At 37.5% G+C, this 18,534-nt stretch overlaps 1 protein-coding gene across 1 annotated transcript in view; it reads right to left on the bottom strand.

Moving 5' to 3' along the window:
- The window catches only part of MPP4 (MAGUK p55 scaffold protein 4), a 127,552-nt gene that overhangs the window by 66,924 nt on the left and 42,094 nt on the right, over positions 1-18,534 (bottom strand). Inside the window, exons 6-11 of the mRNA XM_053698698.1 lie at positions 8,449-8,530; positions 7,703-7,788; positions 7,381-7,452; positions 4,791-4,987; positions 4,209-4,273; positions 844-864 (exon numbers count right to left, since the gene is read on the bottom strand). Of these exons, the coding sequence (XP_053554673.1) occupies positions 844-864; positions 4,209-4,273; positions 4,791-4,987; positions 7,381-7,452; positions 7,703-7,788; positions 8,449-8,530 (523 nt within the window). The remainder of the gene's footprint in view (positions 1-843; positions 865-4,208; positions 4,274-4,790; positions 4,988-7,380; positions 7,453-7,702; positions 7,789-8,448; positions 8,531-18,534) is intronic.

Raw genomic sequence — 18,534 nt, 5'->3', positions numbered from 1 at the left:
ACAAAGACAAATCCCATCAAATTCTCCAGCTAAACAGAATATTTTTTATTCTATGTACATCTCAAGGGTGACGAGATCATAAACAACTACAATATTGTATTGTGTAGTAAAGTAACATATATATAACAAAATGTCTACTAGATTCATATATTAGTATATTGTGCTATGTCACTAAAAATTATCTGTGCTTAAAAAAAAAAAAAAAAGATGACCTTCCCTAGGATATTATCTACATTAGTAGAAAGTGTATCCAATAAAGGTATAAATACTGTAAATAATTAAAAAGGGTTTATAGTGTGCATTAAATAATTTACAATAGCAATTACTATACACACACACATATACAGTATAAATATATGAAATGAAAGAAATGGTGTGACATGGGCGCTATGCATCCAAACCCTACTTCCAAAATGCTTCCCAAATCCACTTATTGGGATATGAATACTCCCTAGTGTGTCATAACCCAATAATAAGGAGGAAATGGAAATGAAAGCAAAAAAGAGTGAATAGGCGTAATCTGGTATATAGGGTGATCCAGCCGCTATACAAGGGTGCACTGGAAAAACACAAATAGACCTACTGAGACTTATCAAAATAACTGATTTCTGTTAGGATGTAAGATAGTCTCACATAAATCCAATACTTGTACACAAAATTGTATTTCGATCAATGACCGTTAAAAACAATAAAAATTAAAGATTAAAAAGAATTCTCATAAAGTTCATAAAAGTCAATGCAATTACAGGCGGCGATACTGGTCCCTGCTGGGTATCTACTTACACTCCACAACCTCAATCTATATGAGGTAAGCACAGTGTAAGGAGAGTCTATCTCAGACACCTGGATCTTCCACTCGTATTGCTTGTAGTGAGGAATAAGACTTTATTATCAAACGTAGTACATGTAAAGAAACAAGAAAAAGAATAGTGCAATATTGTTTGTTTAATTCACACACTCCTTTCCAAAATTAAGTGCTCACATTCATCAACCTCAATAACATATGAGGTAATTAGTATACTTCTTAAAATCAAAGAAATCCTCATGTACTGTTACAGAAGCAGAAACTCCTAAAATACTGATGTTTCAAAGTAATCCTGATGCGTTTCGAAGGCAATCACTGTCTATACCAGTGCTTTCCAAACTGTGTGTCGGGACACACTAGTGTGTCGGCAGCAGTGTGTAGGTGTGTCCCTGCTTCAGCACAAATTTTTTTAAATGTATTTATTTTTTTGGTTTCTGACTTTCCGCCTGCCTGCTACGCATATCACATGGTTGACACGTGATTGATACCTTGTGGGTCACAGATCATCTTAACCAATAAGCGCAGCTCAGTGGGAACTGAAACTATTCCCATTGGCTACTGACTGCACGTGTAGTCTCCTTAATTGGCTCGTGACTGCATATGTAGTCATTGAGTGGGACAGCAGTGTGTTTGCAGTGTGGGCAGTAGTCAATCAGACTCACCGAGCTCTGAGGGCGGCAGCTTAAACACTGAGCTGAAGTCAGACGTCAGTGGTTTTTTTTGCAACTAGCTCCCAGTAGTGCATTGCTGCTCTTGATATATGGATAGGAAGTGGAAACTTAAAAATGCTTGATGATGAAATGTGAGTGTCTTTATCTAATATTCCACTAAATATTCCGAAACTGTGTTCATCCCATCAACCTCATACATAACATTAAAATAGTAAGTAGCTATTGGTGTTATTAAACTTTTTTTTAATTCTTGCACATACATACTGTTACTTGTAAATTTAATTATTATATAATTTATGTATGTGTCCGTATCTCTTAAAACAAGTTAGTTTAACCTCCTTTTTGCTAATACAACTGAATTAATTACTGTGTCTCGAAATGATGTAGGTCTAAAAAGTGTGTCACCAACATGAAAAGTTTGGAAAGATCTGGTCTATACCTTCTTTATCAGTGATTGCCTTCGAAACGCATCAGGATTACTTTGAAACGTCTGTATTTTAGGAGTTTCTGCTCCTGTAACAGTACGTGAGGATTTCTTTGATTTTAAGAAGTATACTAATTACCTCATATGTTATTGAGGTTGATGAATGTGAGCACTTAATTTTGGAATGGAGTGTGTGAATTAAATAAACAATATTGCACTATTCTTTTTCTTGTTTCTTTACATGTACGTTTGATATCCGGAATTAAAGTCTTATTCCTCACTACAAGCAATACGAGTGGAAGATCCAGGTGTCTGAGATAGACTCTCCTTACACTGTGCGGCCCTTACCTCATATAGATTGAGGTTGTGGAGTGTAAGTAGATACCCAGCAGGGACCAGTATCGCCTCCTGTAATTGCATTTACTTTTATGAACTTTATGAGAATTCTTTTTAATCTTTACTGTTTTAACGGTCATTGATCTAAATACAATTTTGTGTACAAGTATTGGATATATGTGAGACTATCTTACATCCTAACAGAAATCAGTTATTTTGATAAGTCTCAGTAGGTCTATTTGTGTTTTTCCAGTGCACCCTTGTATAGCGGCTGGATCATCCTATATACCAGATCACACCTATTCACTCTGTTTGCTTTAATTTCCACACACATACATATATACATATATATATATATATATATATATATATATATATATTCAAAGACGCTGAAATTCCAGGCATCTTTGAATAACCTTTTTCATTACCTCTGACTAGTTTATTGGATATACTCCGGAGACTACATGGTTACGTGATGAGCTGTTAGCTATAATCATGGGAGTGAAGAATTTCCAGCAGTCCAGAATCAGGTAAAACAAGCAACGCACAGCGACTTAGTAAAAGACCTGTCAAGGAGCAACACATTACCGACGAATTATATACTTGACCCCCTCTGGCATTGGCTCAGCTTGCTTAACAAGAAAGTAAGTGGTGGGGGACCCGGCACAGGGATCATATACATACATCTGCCGCAGGTAAAGCAAGTAACGCACAGTGACTTAGCATAAAGACCTGACAAGGAATAACATACTACCGTCGAGTTATATACTTGGCCCCCTCTAGCTTTGGTTCAGCTTGCTCAATAGAGAGTAAGTGGTGTGGGACCCGGAAGAGGAATTTAATACATAAGTCTGCCCCGACACGCTCCATACCACGCTGGTCTGCTTCTATTAATTATTTTCCAGTCATTCACACACTAAAGGAGGGACATACTTTCAAACCCTAACGATACTAATGTATCTAGAGGAACTCTAATTTCTTTAACAGTAGACGCACTGTATCAGTATTTAATAGAGCTCTATTAGTATGTGTGAGGGGTAATGAATGAATTATATATATCTGCATTAGGATAGATGAATTGTATCTATTTTTGTTTTCAATTGTTGCACATTAATTTTGCATATTTATAGCAATAAATTGAGTTGCTTCACTTTTTGACTACTGTGACAATGTGTTCAGCTCTGAGAATCTCATAGTTTCTTCCGGTTATTTATTTTATTGATTTCATGTGTAGTGCTGGTTAAGGTTTACTTTTTTCTCTGAGAACTGTTATTAATATTATTAAACCTCCTTGCACCTGGAGTCTCATCTGACATTGTAGATAGGTGGGCTCCAGTTCACAGTCAAACATATAACCTGAGCTAGCTGGTATATATTATATAAGATTTGCAAGGAACAAAAGGTATCATAGGCTTTAGATAATAAAAACAGTTTCTTTAATGGTCCCACGTACGGTTTAAAATAACGAAGGAGGTTACAGCAACGGTACACAGCACAGATGAGCATTGAAAGGCTGACATGTTTCGGCCAGCGGCCGTAATCGTAGCTGTACACTGTGTGTATATATATATATATATATATATATATATATAGACACACACACACACACACAGGTAGAAAACTCTTTATCCAAACTGCCTGGGACCGGAAATGGTTTGGATTTCTTATAGTTTGGATTTTGGAGTATTTGCATCTTTAAAAAGGGACAGTTTAGAAAGGAGATGGAACCAAGTGTATACAACAATATTTTATGTAATTTAGGTAATATTTACGCCATAATACAGTTTATATATGCAGCCTAAAGGTGATTTATATCATTTTTGATACTTTACAATATTTTTAGATATTTTTTTTTTATTTTTTTTTTAAACATTACCTAAAAAGTTTGGATTTCAGAATAAATTTGGAATTCCGGATTTGGTAATATGTACATATATAGATATATACAGGGCAGAAACAGCCAATTACTTACATTGTGACGCTTTAAGGCAGGATTGGGACATGAAGGGCTGGGACCACCAAAACTCCCGCTGTTTCCTACATGTAAAAAGAACACATATCAATATTATATATGAAATATTTTCTAAATATAGTATTAAACTATGTATTTCCCCCATGTCTTTCAAAGATGTCTAAGAACCAGTTTCAGACTCATTCAGGGCAATATTGGCATATTGGATACAAAATAGGATTGGAGTTAATATGCAGTATGTTTGCCTGGCAAGTCATTATAGTTAACTTAAGAGCTAATCCACAATGTCCCATAGTTTGTGTACAGCAATTGTTATTTCCTATACAAAATATACATTTTGGCCTGTGCATGTCAGAGATAGTAGATTGCATACATGTGGGTACAGATAGAGGAATAGAATTAAGGCAGCATAAATGTACTGTAGTAAAAAACAGTTGCTATGTTTAATGAAAACATAAATATAAATGTGGCAGCAACATAACCTGTTACGAGCAACAACAATATAACTATAAAGCAGGCAGCAAAGTAAAGAGTTTGTGTTAATCATGATGGCTAAACAAATAGTTGTTCCCCTACAGTTACCTTTTGAGCAGATGATTTGATGGGATGAGTCCAGCACAGCGGCCAATGTGTGACGCTTTCCTCGCTTGCCACCACATGGAGTCACTTTGGTCAACAATCTGCAAGATTTCACCCCTCTTAAAGGGCAGTCCAGCATCAGCACATGGTATGGCCGGGTCTTGCTGGGGCAAGTAATCTGCCATTGCTCTTACAAATAGCTTCTCAGTTATATGAAAAGGAGGTAAATAAAAAGAACATCATTATCTCTGTACAGTATCCCTACTACAAAAATCAAACAACATGACAGCTAAAGAAGTGTTGTGAGATTTAATTTATCTTTATTTTAGCCTTTTATTTGCACATTCCACCCTCCATGTATTTCACCTTATGTAAGGGTTTGCTTCTCCTTCAGGAATTCCGAGACCTTCAGAGTAGGCTGAGCAACTACCTTTATAAATGCACCTCTAACCATTACACCTTGCTGGGAAATTGAACAAGCTTTGTGTCTCCACAGGTGTTCCTGTTTCTAGGATTACTCTCTTTCACCTAGATTTAGAGTTTGGCGTTAGCCGTCAAAAGCAGCGTTAAGGGGTCCTAACACTGCTTTTTACCGCCCACTGGTATTTAGAGTCAGGCAGGAAAGGGTCTACCGCTCACTTCCCTACTGCGATTCCAGGCTACCGCAGATCCCCTTATGCCAATTGCGTATCCTATCTTTTCAATGGGATCTGCCTAACGCTGGTATTTGGAGTCTTGGGAGAAGTGAGCGGTAGACCCTCTACCGACAAGACTCCTAACGCCAAAAAAAGTCAGTAGTTAAGAGCTTTATGGGCTAACGCCGGAATATAAAGCTCTTAACTACTGTGCTCTAAAGTACACTAACACCCATAAACTACCTATGTACCCCTAAACCGAGGCCCCCAATATCGCCGCCACTCTAATAAAATGTTTAACCCCTAATCTGCCGACCGGATACCGCCGCCACCTACATTATCCCTATGAGCCCCTAATCTGCTGCCCCTAACATCGCCGACCACTGTATTATATTTATTAACCCCTAATCTGCCCCCCAACGTCGCCGCTACCTAACTACACTTATTAACCCCTAATCTGCTGACCGGACCTCGCCGCCACTATAATAAATGTATTAACCCCTAAACCGCCGCACTCCCGCCTCGCAAACACTAGAATAAATAGTATTAACCCCAATCTGCCCTCCCTAACATCGCCGCCACCTACCTACAATTATACAAGTCTTGGTGTCGAAAAGATATTATTTTCCCCTTTTCTTACTACTCTGTTTCTTTGAGTGGTGTATGGTTTGTGTATGTTGGGTCATATATTTGTTCATGCTTGTGAATGTCAATGGATACTTGTGTATGTGGTGTGTGCATGTGTTTTTCTATGGGTGCGTGTATCTTGGTGTGTGTGTGTAATTATATATCTATGGGAGCCTGTGTGTGTATACATGTGGAAGTCTATGGGATCCTGTGTTTATGTACATGTAGATGTCTTTGGACACCTGTATGTGCACATGTGGATGCCTATAGGTGCCTGTGTGTGCATGTAGATATCTATGGGAGCCATACATGTGGATGTCTGTGGGTGCCTGCGTGTGTACATGTGGATGTCTATATGTGCCTGTGTGTGTACATGTGGATGTCTATGGGTGCTTGTGTGTGTATGCATTTGGATCTCTATGGATGCCTGTGTGTTTCCATTTAGGTGTCTGTAGGTGCCTGTATGTGTGGATGTGGATGTCTATAGATGCTTCACTAAAACATTAGTGACGTGTGAAAGTTCCAGAAGGGGGGGGGGGGTTCCCCGCGGAACTTATAGTTTGCATTTTCCACTGGGAGCCAGATTCTCTGGAAACTGCCCTGCAGCATTAGGGCAAGCACTTTGACATATTAGTAATAAAATAGATTTTAAAATTGAAGCCTGAGGGAGAAACCAGTAATTCTACCATTCTATGAAATATATATACAACTAAAGTTTGGTCCTAAGAAGATAATTTATGATAGCAATTAGAAATTTTTTATAAAGTTGCTATGAAAAATGAAATTATTGATTAAATGAATAAACATGCATTCAGGCAATAGTGAATTTGCCACTTTTTTCAACATATGGTTTTCTACTGTGTAGATCTTCAGGAAACTATTTAAAGCTTAAAAAGGTTGACAGTTTTATAGTTTGTGTTGTTTACCAAAACTAATTGTAAGGAAACTCACTGTTCCTTTTTTTAACTATATACATAGTTTGGGTGACAATTTATTCATACAAATTTCTAATGGGTTGTAAATGCCATAGAAAAAGAAGCTAAAAACTTCTCCAGGTCCAATACAAGTTTGTTGTAGGGCAAACACTAATGGATTGGGGATGTGCATAGCTTTTCAGATTCCAGAGATACCAAAGATTTTATTTTGAATATATGTTAATCCACTATGTGTCAATGTACTAGAGAACTTATTTTCTTAAAGATAGCATTAATAGTAATAGAAAAATGCTTTTAGTACACAGGAGCCAACAAACAAATTTTGTCTTATTTCATTGATCTCTACAATGATATATACTGTTTTTCATGACATGAATGTGTGCAGTGTAAGCTCACCATTGTATGACTGCTCACAGAGCGATCCCCCACTGGAATGAGCTTAAACACAATGGTACCTTCTGAATGAGCCTAAAGAAAGACACATCCATTAGTGAAATCACAGTAGATGTTGGGGTTTGTTTTTATTGCAAGCTCCCACAATCCTATTTAACCAGTCATTTCTTGCTATATACATTGTGTTCAGAAAAGACAAAGTAAAGCAACCTTTTTAAAAGCTGAAGACGTTCCATAGTGAACATGTGAGTATGTACTGGATGAAACAAAACCAAAGCCTCTACTTCTTTTATTCTTTCATTTCCATTATCCACAAAATAGTTACCAGTATTTGGATGACTTGCTCAGGTTCAAGTCCCTCAACTGGCACTCCGTTCACTTCTACAAGTTTGTCTCCAGCATACAGTAAACCTGGCACAAGAAAAACAATTGGAGCAGATATATATATATAAAAAGATTGAAGAATTGATCCGTACGTCATCCGTCCAAAACTGTTCCCCAAAATGTCACAAAATGCCACTTCCAAGCACACAAACTGAATTGTGCAATTTTCTTGTGGGCTGCAAATAACATCAAAGCAAACCGCAGAAATCCATTCAACACAGTTTACAGAATGTTCACAACACATAAAGCTAAGCATAGCAATTGGTTGTTTATATAGAAATATTAATATAGCTGAAGAAGTTTCTTCAGTAAGGTATTTGATCCCACAGATTTAAAGTCATGCTTTATTTTAACCATATACTGGACCCAATGCGAAAGTATTGCAATCTACTGGGTTTATAAGGGGAGATTAAGAAGAATGAGTGGTATAGGAGAGAATGTGATTTGTGTTGTTGTATAGAAAATATTTGTTTTCTGGAGTAATAAAGAGTGGTATGGTATTTCCTGCTGGGAAGGGAAGGATGCATCCTACATAAGAAGCATATGAGGTCTATATGTGGTCCCCAGTTTAATTAGCCTAAAAGACTCAATGAGAGGTAGAATATCTTGTAATTGTGTAACTGTGGTATAAAGAATTCTCAGCAATGACTGATACAATATACCTAATAGATAGAAGACAGTTCTTACCACTCCTGTCTGCCAGACCACCATGGATCACCCGTGCAACAATGATCTCTCCCGTAATTTCATGACGTTTGATGGTGGCTCCCTGCCAAAATAAGTGTTATTTTATCACACAGTTAAATTGTGTTTACCTTGGTACACTCTAATTACACTTTGTACATCTGTGTATTCATTCTTATTGTATACTATGTCTGTAGTGTAATGTAAGATAGAGACATCCTTCACAAAAACAGGGGCATTATCATTAAAACTATTCTAGTATTGTTTTTCCCTCAATATAAAGAAAAATGATCTTGAACTGTATTAAAATGAAGACAGAATGTATTTTTACATACCATTTCTTCTATTAGTTTTTTTTTTTTTCACTAATCTTAGTAGCCATTCTATTGTAGTTGAAGCCAACAGTTTAATGTTCCTTTAAATGTATTATTCAATTCTTGCGGACCAGTTCATTTTACAATTCTGCTGGTACCCTTATCATTAAAGCTTAATGTTGCTCATCTGCTATCATTACCTCCCCACAGAAGGCTAGAAGACCCTTCCTTTGCATTCTGTGGAATTCCCCATTTTGTTACAGACAGATCGCTGTCTATTAAAGGGACACTCAAGTCATAAGAAACTTTTTTGGTTCAGAAAAAGCATGCAGTATTAAGATACTTTCCAATTCACTTCCATTGTCTTTTTATATTCGCTTTTTTGGGGAACAAGATCCTACTGAGCATGTGCACAAGCTCAGAGGGTATACATATGCTAGTCTGTGATTGGCTGATGTCTGTCACATGATACAGGGGGCCGGAAAATGGGAGAAAAAAATAATAATAATAAAAAAAAAAAAATCTACTGCCTCTTTGAAATTCAAAGTAAGTGCTATTGTATTGTCTTTTTATTATGCACTTGTTAATTATGTAATTATACTGCATTGAGTGGTCTTATAAAGATATACTGAACTTAAAAATGTTCTATCATCCATATAAAAGAGCAGCATCTAAACATCTAATACATATATTAAACAATGCAAAATGAAAGAGTTAGTTACTGCATTTGGCCAAATGTTGATATATATTTATACACACACATTGGAGCACTTTCCAGTCAAACACTTTGCCATATACCATATCCCTTTTAACACCTTTTTTTATCAATATAAAAATTACATTTAATTAAAAAGTGTATATATGAGTTTTTTATGTGCTTTGTAAAAAAAAAATATCTAACCCTTACGCTTTACTTCAGGCCTCAAATTGCACTAAATATTCTAGCAGAGATTTGGCTTTCGCTCAAGTGCAAACTATAACTTTCAACTTGTAATATGAGCGCTATTTAGAGTGGTCGTGATATCAAGTGAAAGTATAGGCTGCACTAGAGCGAGGTCGACTGCACTAACCCCTCTCTGGTAAAGGAGACTTACCATGGACTTGTAATATCAAGTCCAGAGATTCTGCTTATCGCGACCCATGCTATCTTTAGAGCACCACTTTGGGCCTTGTAAGTTATAGTCATAGTCTACATTGCTGGTGGACAAGTACCTTATCTTTAACAATACGTTAATCCTTATGTTTTGGCATATGAGCTACATTTGTTTAGGCTTTTATTTCCAATACTGTCTACGCATATCAGAAATCATTCTAGATTCATAAGAAATCAAAGAACTCTCATGTGACAAAAGTCTCAGAGGGGCCTCATTATGAAATTGAGCTCATGTTCAAAATGCAATGAGCCTCGCTTCCATTACCAACTATAGTTATGTTATGTTATTGGGACAGTAAACATATTGAGATTTTTGTATAAAATATTTAGTTATGCATAAAACAACTTTCCAATATACTTTCACTATTTATTTTGCCCCTTTTCATGTAATTTAGCTCTAAAAATTTAGGATTTTCTAATTCTTAGTATTTATGATGCACACTGCTGGCTTCTGAAGGCTAACCTTGCTACATATCTTTTAAAATTTGTTTTAGCTGATAAAATGCACTTTATACTAAGATTATGACAGTCGTTAAAGGGACATGAAACCCCAAAAAAATCTTTAGTGATTCAGATAGAGAATACTATTTTAAACAACTTTCTAATTTACTTCTATTATCTAATTTGTTTCATTCTCTTGGTATCATTTGTTGAAGGAGCAGCAATGCACTACTGATTTCTAACTGAACACATGGGTCAGCCAATGATAATCAATATAAATATGCAACCACCAATCAGCAGCAATAACCTAGGTTCTCTGCTGCTCCTGAACTTGCCAAGATAAACCTTTCAGCAAAGAATAACAAGAGAAGGAAGCAAATTAAATAATAGAAGTAAATTGGAAAGTTGTTTAAAATTGTATTCTCTATCTGAATCATGAAATATTTTTTTTGGGTTTTATGTCCCTTTAACCTTGTTTTCTGCAGACTAAAGTCCAGATTGGCTCCTCCAAATAAGGCAAATGGTGGGTGGAGTTTGGATATTGAAAAACAATTGCAGTAAAAAGGATGTTAATTTGTTTTAAAATAATTTTAAACAATTAAAACAGCAACTGCTTTGGAAGCATGTTTGAAATCCGGTTCATGTAAATGTGTTTAAGTGTAAAGTATTTGCTTGTCTATTTTGTTATAGTACAGTAGTGATGCAAGACAGATCGAGAGCCTCAGAGACCTCGAAGGCAAGAGGCTGACCACGTGTATTCCAGGCAGATAAGCTAATGCCAAGCATGCAGTATTCCTCTGTAAAAAACACAATTGGGCTAAAAGAATCTACTCCCAGGTGGTAACTGGGCCATAGAACAAGCCACTAAGTTATTGCTCAAACCTGGCAGATTGCTTCTCTTTCTCTAAATATTTGTATTATATGACCCTAGGGAAAGTCTCCCTAAGGGTTAAGGGTGATGGGGGAAACCTTGCCCAATGCGCTTAGAGGGATATGGCTACACTTCACTGAGGAGTTCCAAAGTAGGCCGAAATGATTGTTTGGGGTTGCCATTTCCCTTATTCAGAGAATTGTGTGGTATTCTGGGGCTGAACATTGGTGGAATCAGGCTGATATACTTCAGGAACGTTCTTCTCTCTGAAAAGCACAATTGGGCTAAAATAAACTGCTCCCAGGTGGTAACAAGGCCATAAAACAAGCTATGGAGCTGTTCCTGGCAGGTAGCTTCTCTTTCTGTGTGTATCTATACTATAATGCATTTGTAACGCGTCCGTTGCCGTCTGCAGTTGCGCACGCATCCTCCAAGAAATGCTGGCAGCGCGAGGCAGCTAAAAGAATGTTCGCTGCGCGCACAGCCAAGATAATTCACCTGGATGGTGGATTTACCGCCCTGCCATTTTTAGAATCTACTGGGATGCAGCGAAGGCAAACAGAGCATTACCAAAAAAAACTTAACCACCCGCAATAAGTATTTAAAAAAAAATCCTAACCGCCCGCAGTAAGTATTTAAGAAAAAAAAAACTAACTGCCCGCACGAAGTTTTAAGAAAACCCCCCCAAAAAAACCTACCTAATAAAATAAAATTTACCCCTAAATACACAAAACCCAACATTGCAAAATACCTAATACATCTATTAACCCCTAATCCGCAACCCCCACAACGCATTAAACCTAATTTACTTATTAACTCCTAAACGGATGGACAGCAAGCACATCTGTCCTATCCTCTCTCTAAAAGTCAGCATACATTACAGTGAGCGATAAAGTGCAGGCTTTTACAGAGAAGACAAGGCACATGCACTGATTAAGGTCGCTTTTTACAGGCAGTGCGCTCCTTTAAAATGTTGCTTCATTTAGAGCCGCCGGCATTTTTGCAGTGGAAGCGTTCTTGGTGAGAAACTTGCCCGGGGATATGCTTCCAAGGTGAGGCTGGAGAAGAAGACCTTGTACCGATATGTTGTCTCCCCTTGTCATCTGTAATGCGCTAATGTATGTTAGGTACTAATAGCTAGCTTTCTCCACATTCATGAACCCATGGATTAAATAGGAAACGGACACTTAAAAAGTTTAATTACTTGAATAAGGATAATTACTGTATGTTGTTGCATGTAAAGGGCAGTGATTGTTTCAAAGTGTATTCTTCTTTTCCTCCCTTCCTCTCTCCCTTTCGCTTTTTCCCTCAACTCACTCCCTCTCTCTCTCCCTCCCTCCATTCCTGCTTTCCTTTTCCTCCCTTTCTCAGGGAGAAAATGGTATGAGATGCATGCAATTCAACGCACCTGTATGCAAGTGTTTTGCTAGCCCATTTTATTTTTAATTGTTATTAAAAAACAAACACAACAGAAACATTATACACAACGCCAAAAAATATTAAGTGGAAAAAAGGCCTAAAACCTTTGAGGGGGGGCAGCAGAATTTTGAGTGCCTAGGGCAGTATAAAACATAAATACACCACTGCCCACAACGCAAATAAATAATTTAATGACTAAGCCCGCTAACCTAACACCACCTAAATTAACACCTTAATTACATTTAAAAAAAATACTACATTACAAATAAAATAAAAATTCCTAACAGTACTTTACAAATTTTTACATTAAATTTTTCTAAAATTACAGAAAACATAATTTATGTAAGAACTTACCTGATAAATTCATTTCTTTCATATTAACAAGAGTCCATGAGCTAGTGACGTATGGGATATACATTCCTACCAGGAGGGGCAAAGTTTCCCAAACCTTAAAATGCCTATAAATACACCCCTCACCACACCCACAAATCAGTTTAACGAATAGCCAAGAAGTGGGGTGATAAGAAAAAAAGTGCGAAGCATATAAAAAAAGGAATTGGAATAATTGTGCTTTATACAAAAAAATCATAACCACCACAAAAAAGGGTGGGCCTCATGGACTCTTGTTAATATGAAAGAAATGAATTTATCAGGTAAGTTCTTACATAAATTATGTTTTCTTTCATGTAATTAACAAGAGTCCATGAGCTAGTGACGTATGGGATAATGAATACCCAAGATGTGGATCTTTCCACACAAGAGTCACTAGAGAGGGAGGGATAAAATAAAGACAGCCAATTCCTGCTGAAAATAATCCACACCCAAAATAAAGTTTAAAGAAAAACATAAGCAGAAGATTCAAACCGAAACCACTGCCTGAAGTACCTTTCTACCAAAAACTGCTTCAGAAGAAGAGAATACATCAAAATGGTAGAATTTAGTAAAAGTATGCAAAGAGGACCAAGTCGCTGCTTTGCAAATCTGATCAACTGAAGCTTCATTCCTAAACGCCCAGGAAGTAGAAACTGACCTAGTAGAATGAGCTGTAATCCTCTGAGGCGGAGTCTTACCCGATTTAACATAGGCAAGATGAATTAAAGATTTCAACCAGGATGCCAAAGAAATGGCAGAAGCTTTCTGGCCTTTTCTAGAACCAGAAAAGATGACAAATAGACTAGAAGTCTTTCGGAAAGATTTAGTAGCTTCAACATAATATTTCAAAGCTCTAACAACATCCAAAGAATGTAACGATTTTTCCTTAGAATTCTTAGGATTAGGACATAATGAAGGAACCACGATTTCTCTACTAATGTTGTTGGAATTCACAACCTTAGGTAAAAATTCAAAAGAAGTTCGCAACACCGCCTTATCCTGATGAAAAATCAGAAAAGGAGACTCACAAGAAAGAGCAGATAATTCAGAAACTCTTCTGGCAGAAGAGATGGCCAAAAGGAACAAAACTTTCCAAGAAAGCAATTTAATGTCCAATGAATGCATAGGTTCAAACGGAGGAGCTTGAAGAGCTCCCAGAACCAAATTCAAACTCCATGGAGGAGAAATTGACTTAATGACAGGTTTTATACGAACCAAAGCTTGTACAAAACAATGAATATCAGGAAGAATAGCAATCTTTCTGTGAAAAAGAACAGAAAGAGCAGAGATTTGTCCTTTCAAGGAACTTGCGGACAAACCCTTATCTAAACCATCCTGAAGAAATTGTAATATTCTCGGAATTCTAAAAGAATACCAAGAAAAATGATGAGTAAGACACCAAGAAATATAAGTCTTCCAGACTCTATAATATATCTCTCTAGATACAGATTTACGAGCCTGTAACATAGTATCAATCACGGAGTCAGAGAAACCTCTCTGACTAAGAATCAAGCGTTCAATCTCCATACCTTTAAATTTAAGGATTTCAGATCCGGATGGAAAAAAGGACCTTGCGACAGAAGGTCTGGTCTTAACGGAAGAGTCCATGGTTGGCAAGATGCCATCCGGACAAGATCCGCATACCAAAACCTGTGAGGCCATGCCGGAGCTATTAGCAGAACAAACGAGCATTCCCTCAGAATCTTGGAGATTACTCTTGGAAGAAGAACTAGAGGCGGAAAGATATAGGCAGGATGATACTTCCAAGGAAGTGATAATGCATCCACTGCCTCCGCCTGAGGATCCCGGGATCTGGACAGATACCTGGGAAGTTTCTTGTTTAGATGAGAGGCCATCAGATCTATCTCTGGAAGCCCCCACATTTGAACAATCTGAAGAAATACCTCTGGGTGAAGAGACCATTCGCCCGGATGCAACGTTTGGCGACTGAGATAATCCGCTTCCCAATTGTCTACACCTGGGATATGAACCGCAGAGATTAGACAGGAGCTGGATTCCGCCCAAACCAAAATTCGAGATACTTCTTTCATAGCCAGAGGACTGTGAGTCCCTCCTTGATGATTGATGTATGCCACAGTTGTGACATTGTCTGTCTGAAAACAAATGAACGATTCTCTCTTCAGAAGAGGCCAAAACTGAAGAGCTCTGAAAATTGCACGGAGTTCCAAAATATTGATCGTAATCTCACCTCCTGAGATTCCCAAACTCCCTGTGCCGTCAGAGATCCCCACACAGCTCCCCAACCTGTGAGACTTGCATCTGTTGAAATTACAGTCCAGGTCGGAAGAACAAAAGAAGCCCCCTGAATTAAACGATGGTGATCTGTCCACCACGTTAGAGAGTGTCGAACAATCGGTTTAAAAGATATTAATTGATATATCTTCGTGTAATCCCTGCACCATTGGTTCAGCATACAGAGCTGAAGAGGTCGCATGTGAAAACGAGCAAAGGGGATCGCGTCCGATGCAGCAGTCATAAGACCTAGAATTTCCATGCATAAGGCTACCGAAGGGAATGATTGAGACTGAAGGTTTCGACAAGCTGTAATCAATTTTAGACGTCTCTTGTCTGTTAAAGACAGAGTCATGGACACTGAATCTATCTGGAAACCCAGAAAGGTTACCCTTGTTTGAGGAATCAAAGAACTTTTTGGTAAATTGATCCTCCAACCATGATCTTGAAGAAACAACACAAGTCGATTCGTATGAGGCTCTGCTAAATGTAAAGACTGAGCAAGTACCAAGATATCGTCCAAATAAGGAAATACCACAATACCCTGTTCTCTGATTACAGACAGAAGGGCACCGAGAATCTTTGTGAAAATTCTTGGAGCTGTAGCAAGGCCAAACGGTAGAGCCACAAATTGGTAATGCTTGTCTAGAAAAGAGAATCTCAGGAACTGAAAATGATCTGGATGAATCGGAATATGCAGATATGCATCCTGTAAATCTATTGTGGACATATAATTCCCTTGCTGAACAAAAGGCAATATAGTCCTTACAGTTACCATCTTGAACGTTGGTATCCTTACATAACGATTCAATAATTTTAGATCCAGAACTGGTCTGAAGGAATTCTCCTTCTTTGGTACAATGAAGAGATTTGAATAAAACCCCATCCCCTGTTCCGGAACTGGAACTGGCATAATTACTCCAGCCAACTCTAGATCTGAAACACAATTCAGAAATGCTTGAGCTTTCACTGGATTTACTGGGACACGGGAAAGAAAAAATCTCTTTGCAGGAGGTCTCATCTTGAAACCAATTCTGTACCCTTCTGAAACAATGTTCTGAATCCAAAGATTGTGAACAGAATTGATCCAAATTTCTTTGAAAAAACGTAACCTGCCCCCTACCAGCTGAACTGGAATGAGGGCCGTACCTTCATGTGAACTTAGAAGCAGGCTTTGCCTTTCTAGCAGGCTTGGATTTATTCCAGACTGGAGATGGTTTCCAAACTGAAACTGCTCCTGAGGACGAAGGATCAGGCTTTTGTTCTTTGTTGAAACGAAAGGAACGAAAACGATTGTTAGCCCTGTGTTTACCTTTAGATTTTTTATCCTGTGGTAAAAAAGTTCCTTTCCCACCAGTAACAGTTGAAATAATAGAATCCAACTGAGAACCAAATAATTTGTTTCCCTGGAAAGAAATGGAAAGTAGAGTTGATTTAGAAGCCATATCAGCATTCCAAGTCTTAAGCCATAAAGCTCTTCTGGCTAAGATAGCCAGAGACATAAACCTAACATCAACTCTAATAATATCAAAAATGGCATCACAGATAAAATTATTAGCATGCTGGAGAAGAATAATAATATCATGAGAATCACGATTTGTTACTTGTTGCGCTAGAGTTTCCAACCAAAAAGTTGAAGCTGCAGCAACATCAGCCAATGATATAGCAGGTCTAAGAAGATTACCTGAACACAGATAAGCTTTTCTTAGAAAAGATTCAATTTTTCTATCTAAAGGATCCTTAAACGAGGTACCATCTGACGTAGGAATGGTAGTACGTTTAGCAAGGGTAGAAATAGCCCCATCAACTTTAGGGATTTTGTCCCAAAATTCTAACCTGTCAGGCGGAACAGGATATAATTGCTTAAAACGTTTAGAAGGAGTAAATGAATTACCCAATTTATCCCATTCTTTGGAAATTACTGCAGAAATAGCATTAGGAACAGGAAAAACTTCTGGAATAACCGCAGGAGCTTTAAAAACCTTATCCAAACGTATAGAATTAGTATCAAGAGGACTAGAATCCTCTATTTCTAAAGCAATTAGTACTTCTTTAAGTAAAGAGCGAATAAATTCCATCTTAAATAAATATGAAGATTTATCAGCATCAATCTCTGAGATAGAATCCTCTGAACCAGAAGAGTCCAAAGAATCAGAATGATGGTGTTCATTTAAAAATTCATCTGTAGAGAGAGAAGATTTAAAAGACTTTTTACGTTTACTAGAAGGAGAAATAACAGACAAAGCCTTCTTTATGGATTCAGAAACAAAATCTCTTATGTTATCAGGAACATTCTGCACCTTAGATGTTGAGGGAACTGCAACAGGCAATGGTACATTACTAAAGGAAATATTATCTGCTTTAACAAGTTTGTCATGACAATTATTACAAACAACAGCTGGAGGAATAGCTACCAAAAGTTTACAGCAGATACACTTAGCTTTGGTAGATCCAGCAGGCAGTGATTTTCCTGTAGTATCTTCTGGCTCAGATGCAACGTGAGACATCTTGCAATATGTAAGAGAAAAAACAACATATAAAGCAAAATAGATCAAATTCCTTATAAGACAGTTTCAGGAATGGGAAAGAATGCCAAATATCAAGCTTCTAGCAACCAGAAGCAAATGAAAAATGAGACTGAAATAATGTGGAGACAAAAGCGACGCCCATATTTTTAAGCGCCAAATAAGACGCCCACATTATTTGGCGCCTAAATGCTTTTGGCGCCAAAAATGACGCCACATCCGGAACGCCGACATTTTTGGCGCAAAATAACGTCAAAAAATGACGCAACTTCCGGCGACACGTATGACGCCGGAAACGGAAAAGAATTTTTGCGCCAAAAAAGTCCGCGCCAAGAATGACGCAATAAAATGAAGCATTTTCAGCCCCCGCGAGCCTAACAGCCCACAGGGAAAAAAGTCAAATTTTTGAGGTAAGAAAAATATGATAATTCAATGCATAATCCCAAATATGAAACTGACTGTCTGAAAATAAGGAAAGTTGAACATTCTGAGTCAAGGCAAATAAATGTTTGAATACATATATTTAGAACTTTATAAATAAAGTGCCCAACCATAGCTTAGAGTGTCACAGAAAATAAGACTTACTTACCCCAGGACACTCATCTACATGTTTGTAGAAAGCCAAACCAGTACTGAAACGAGAATCAGTAGAGGTAATGGTAAATATAAGAGTATATCGTCGATCTGAAAAGGGAGGTAAGAGATGAATCTCTACGACCGATAACAGAGAACCTTATGAAA

The sequence above is a fragment of the Bombina bombina genome, chromosome 1 (assembly GCF_027579735.1).
Source record: "Bombina bombina isolate aBomBom1 chromosome 1, aBomBom1.pri, whole genome shotgun sequence".
NCBI lineage: Eukaryota > Metazoa > Chordata > Amphibia > Anura > Bombinatoridae > Bombina > Bombina bombina.
The sequence above is the reverse complement of the archived record's forward strand: the minus strand, read 5'-3'. Positions and strand labels throughout refer to the sequence as shown.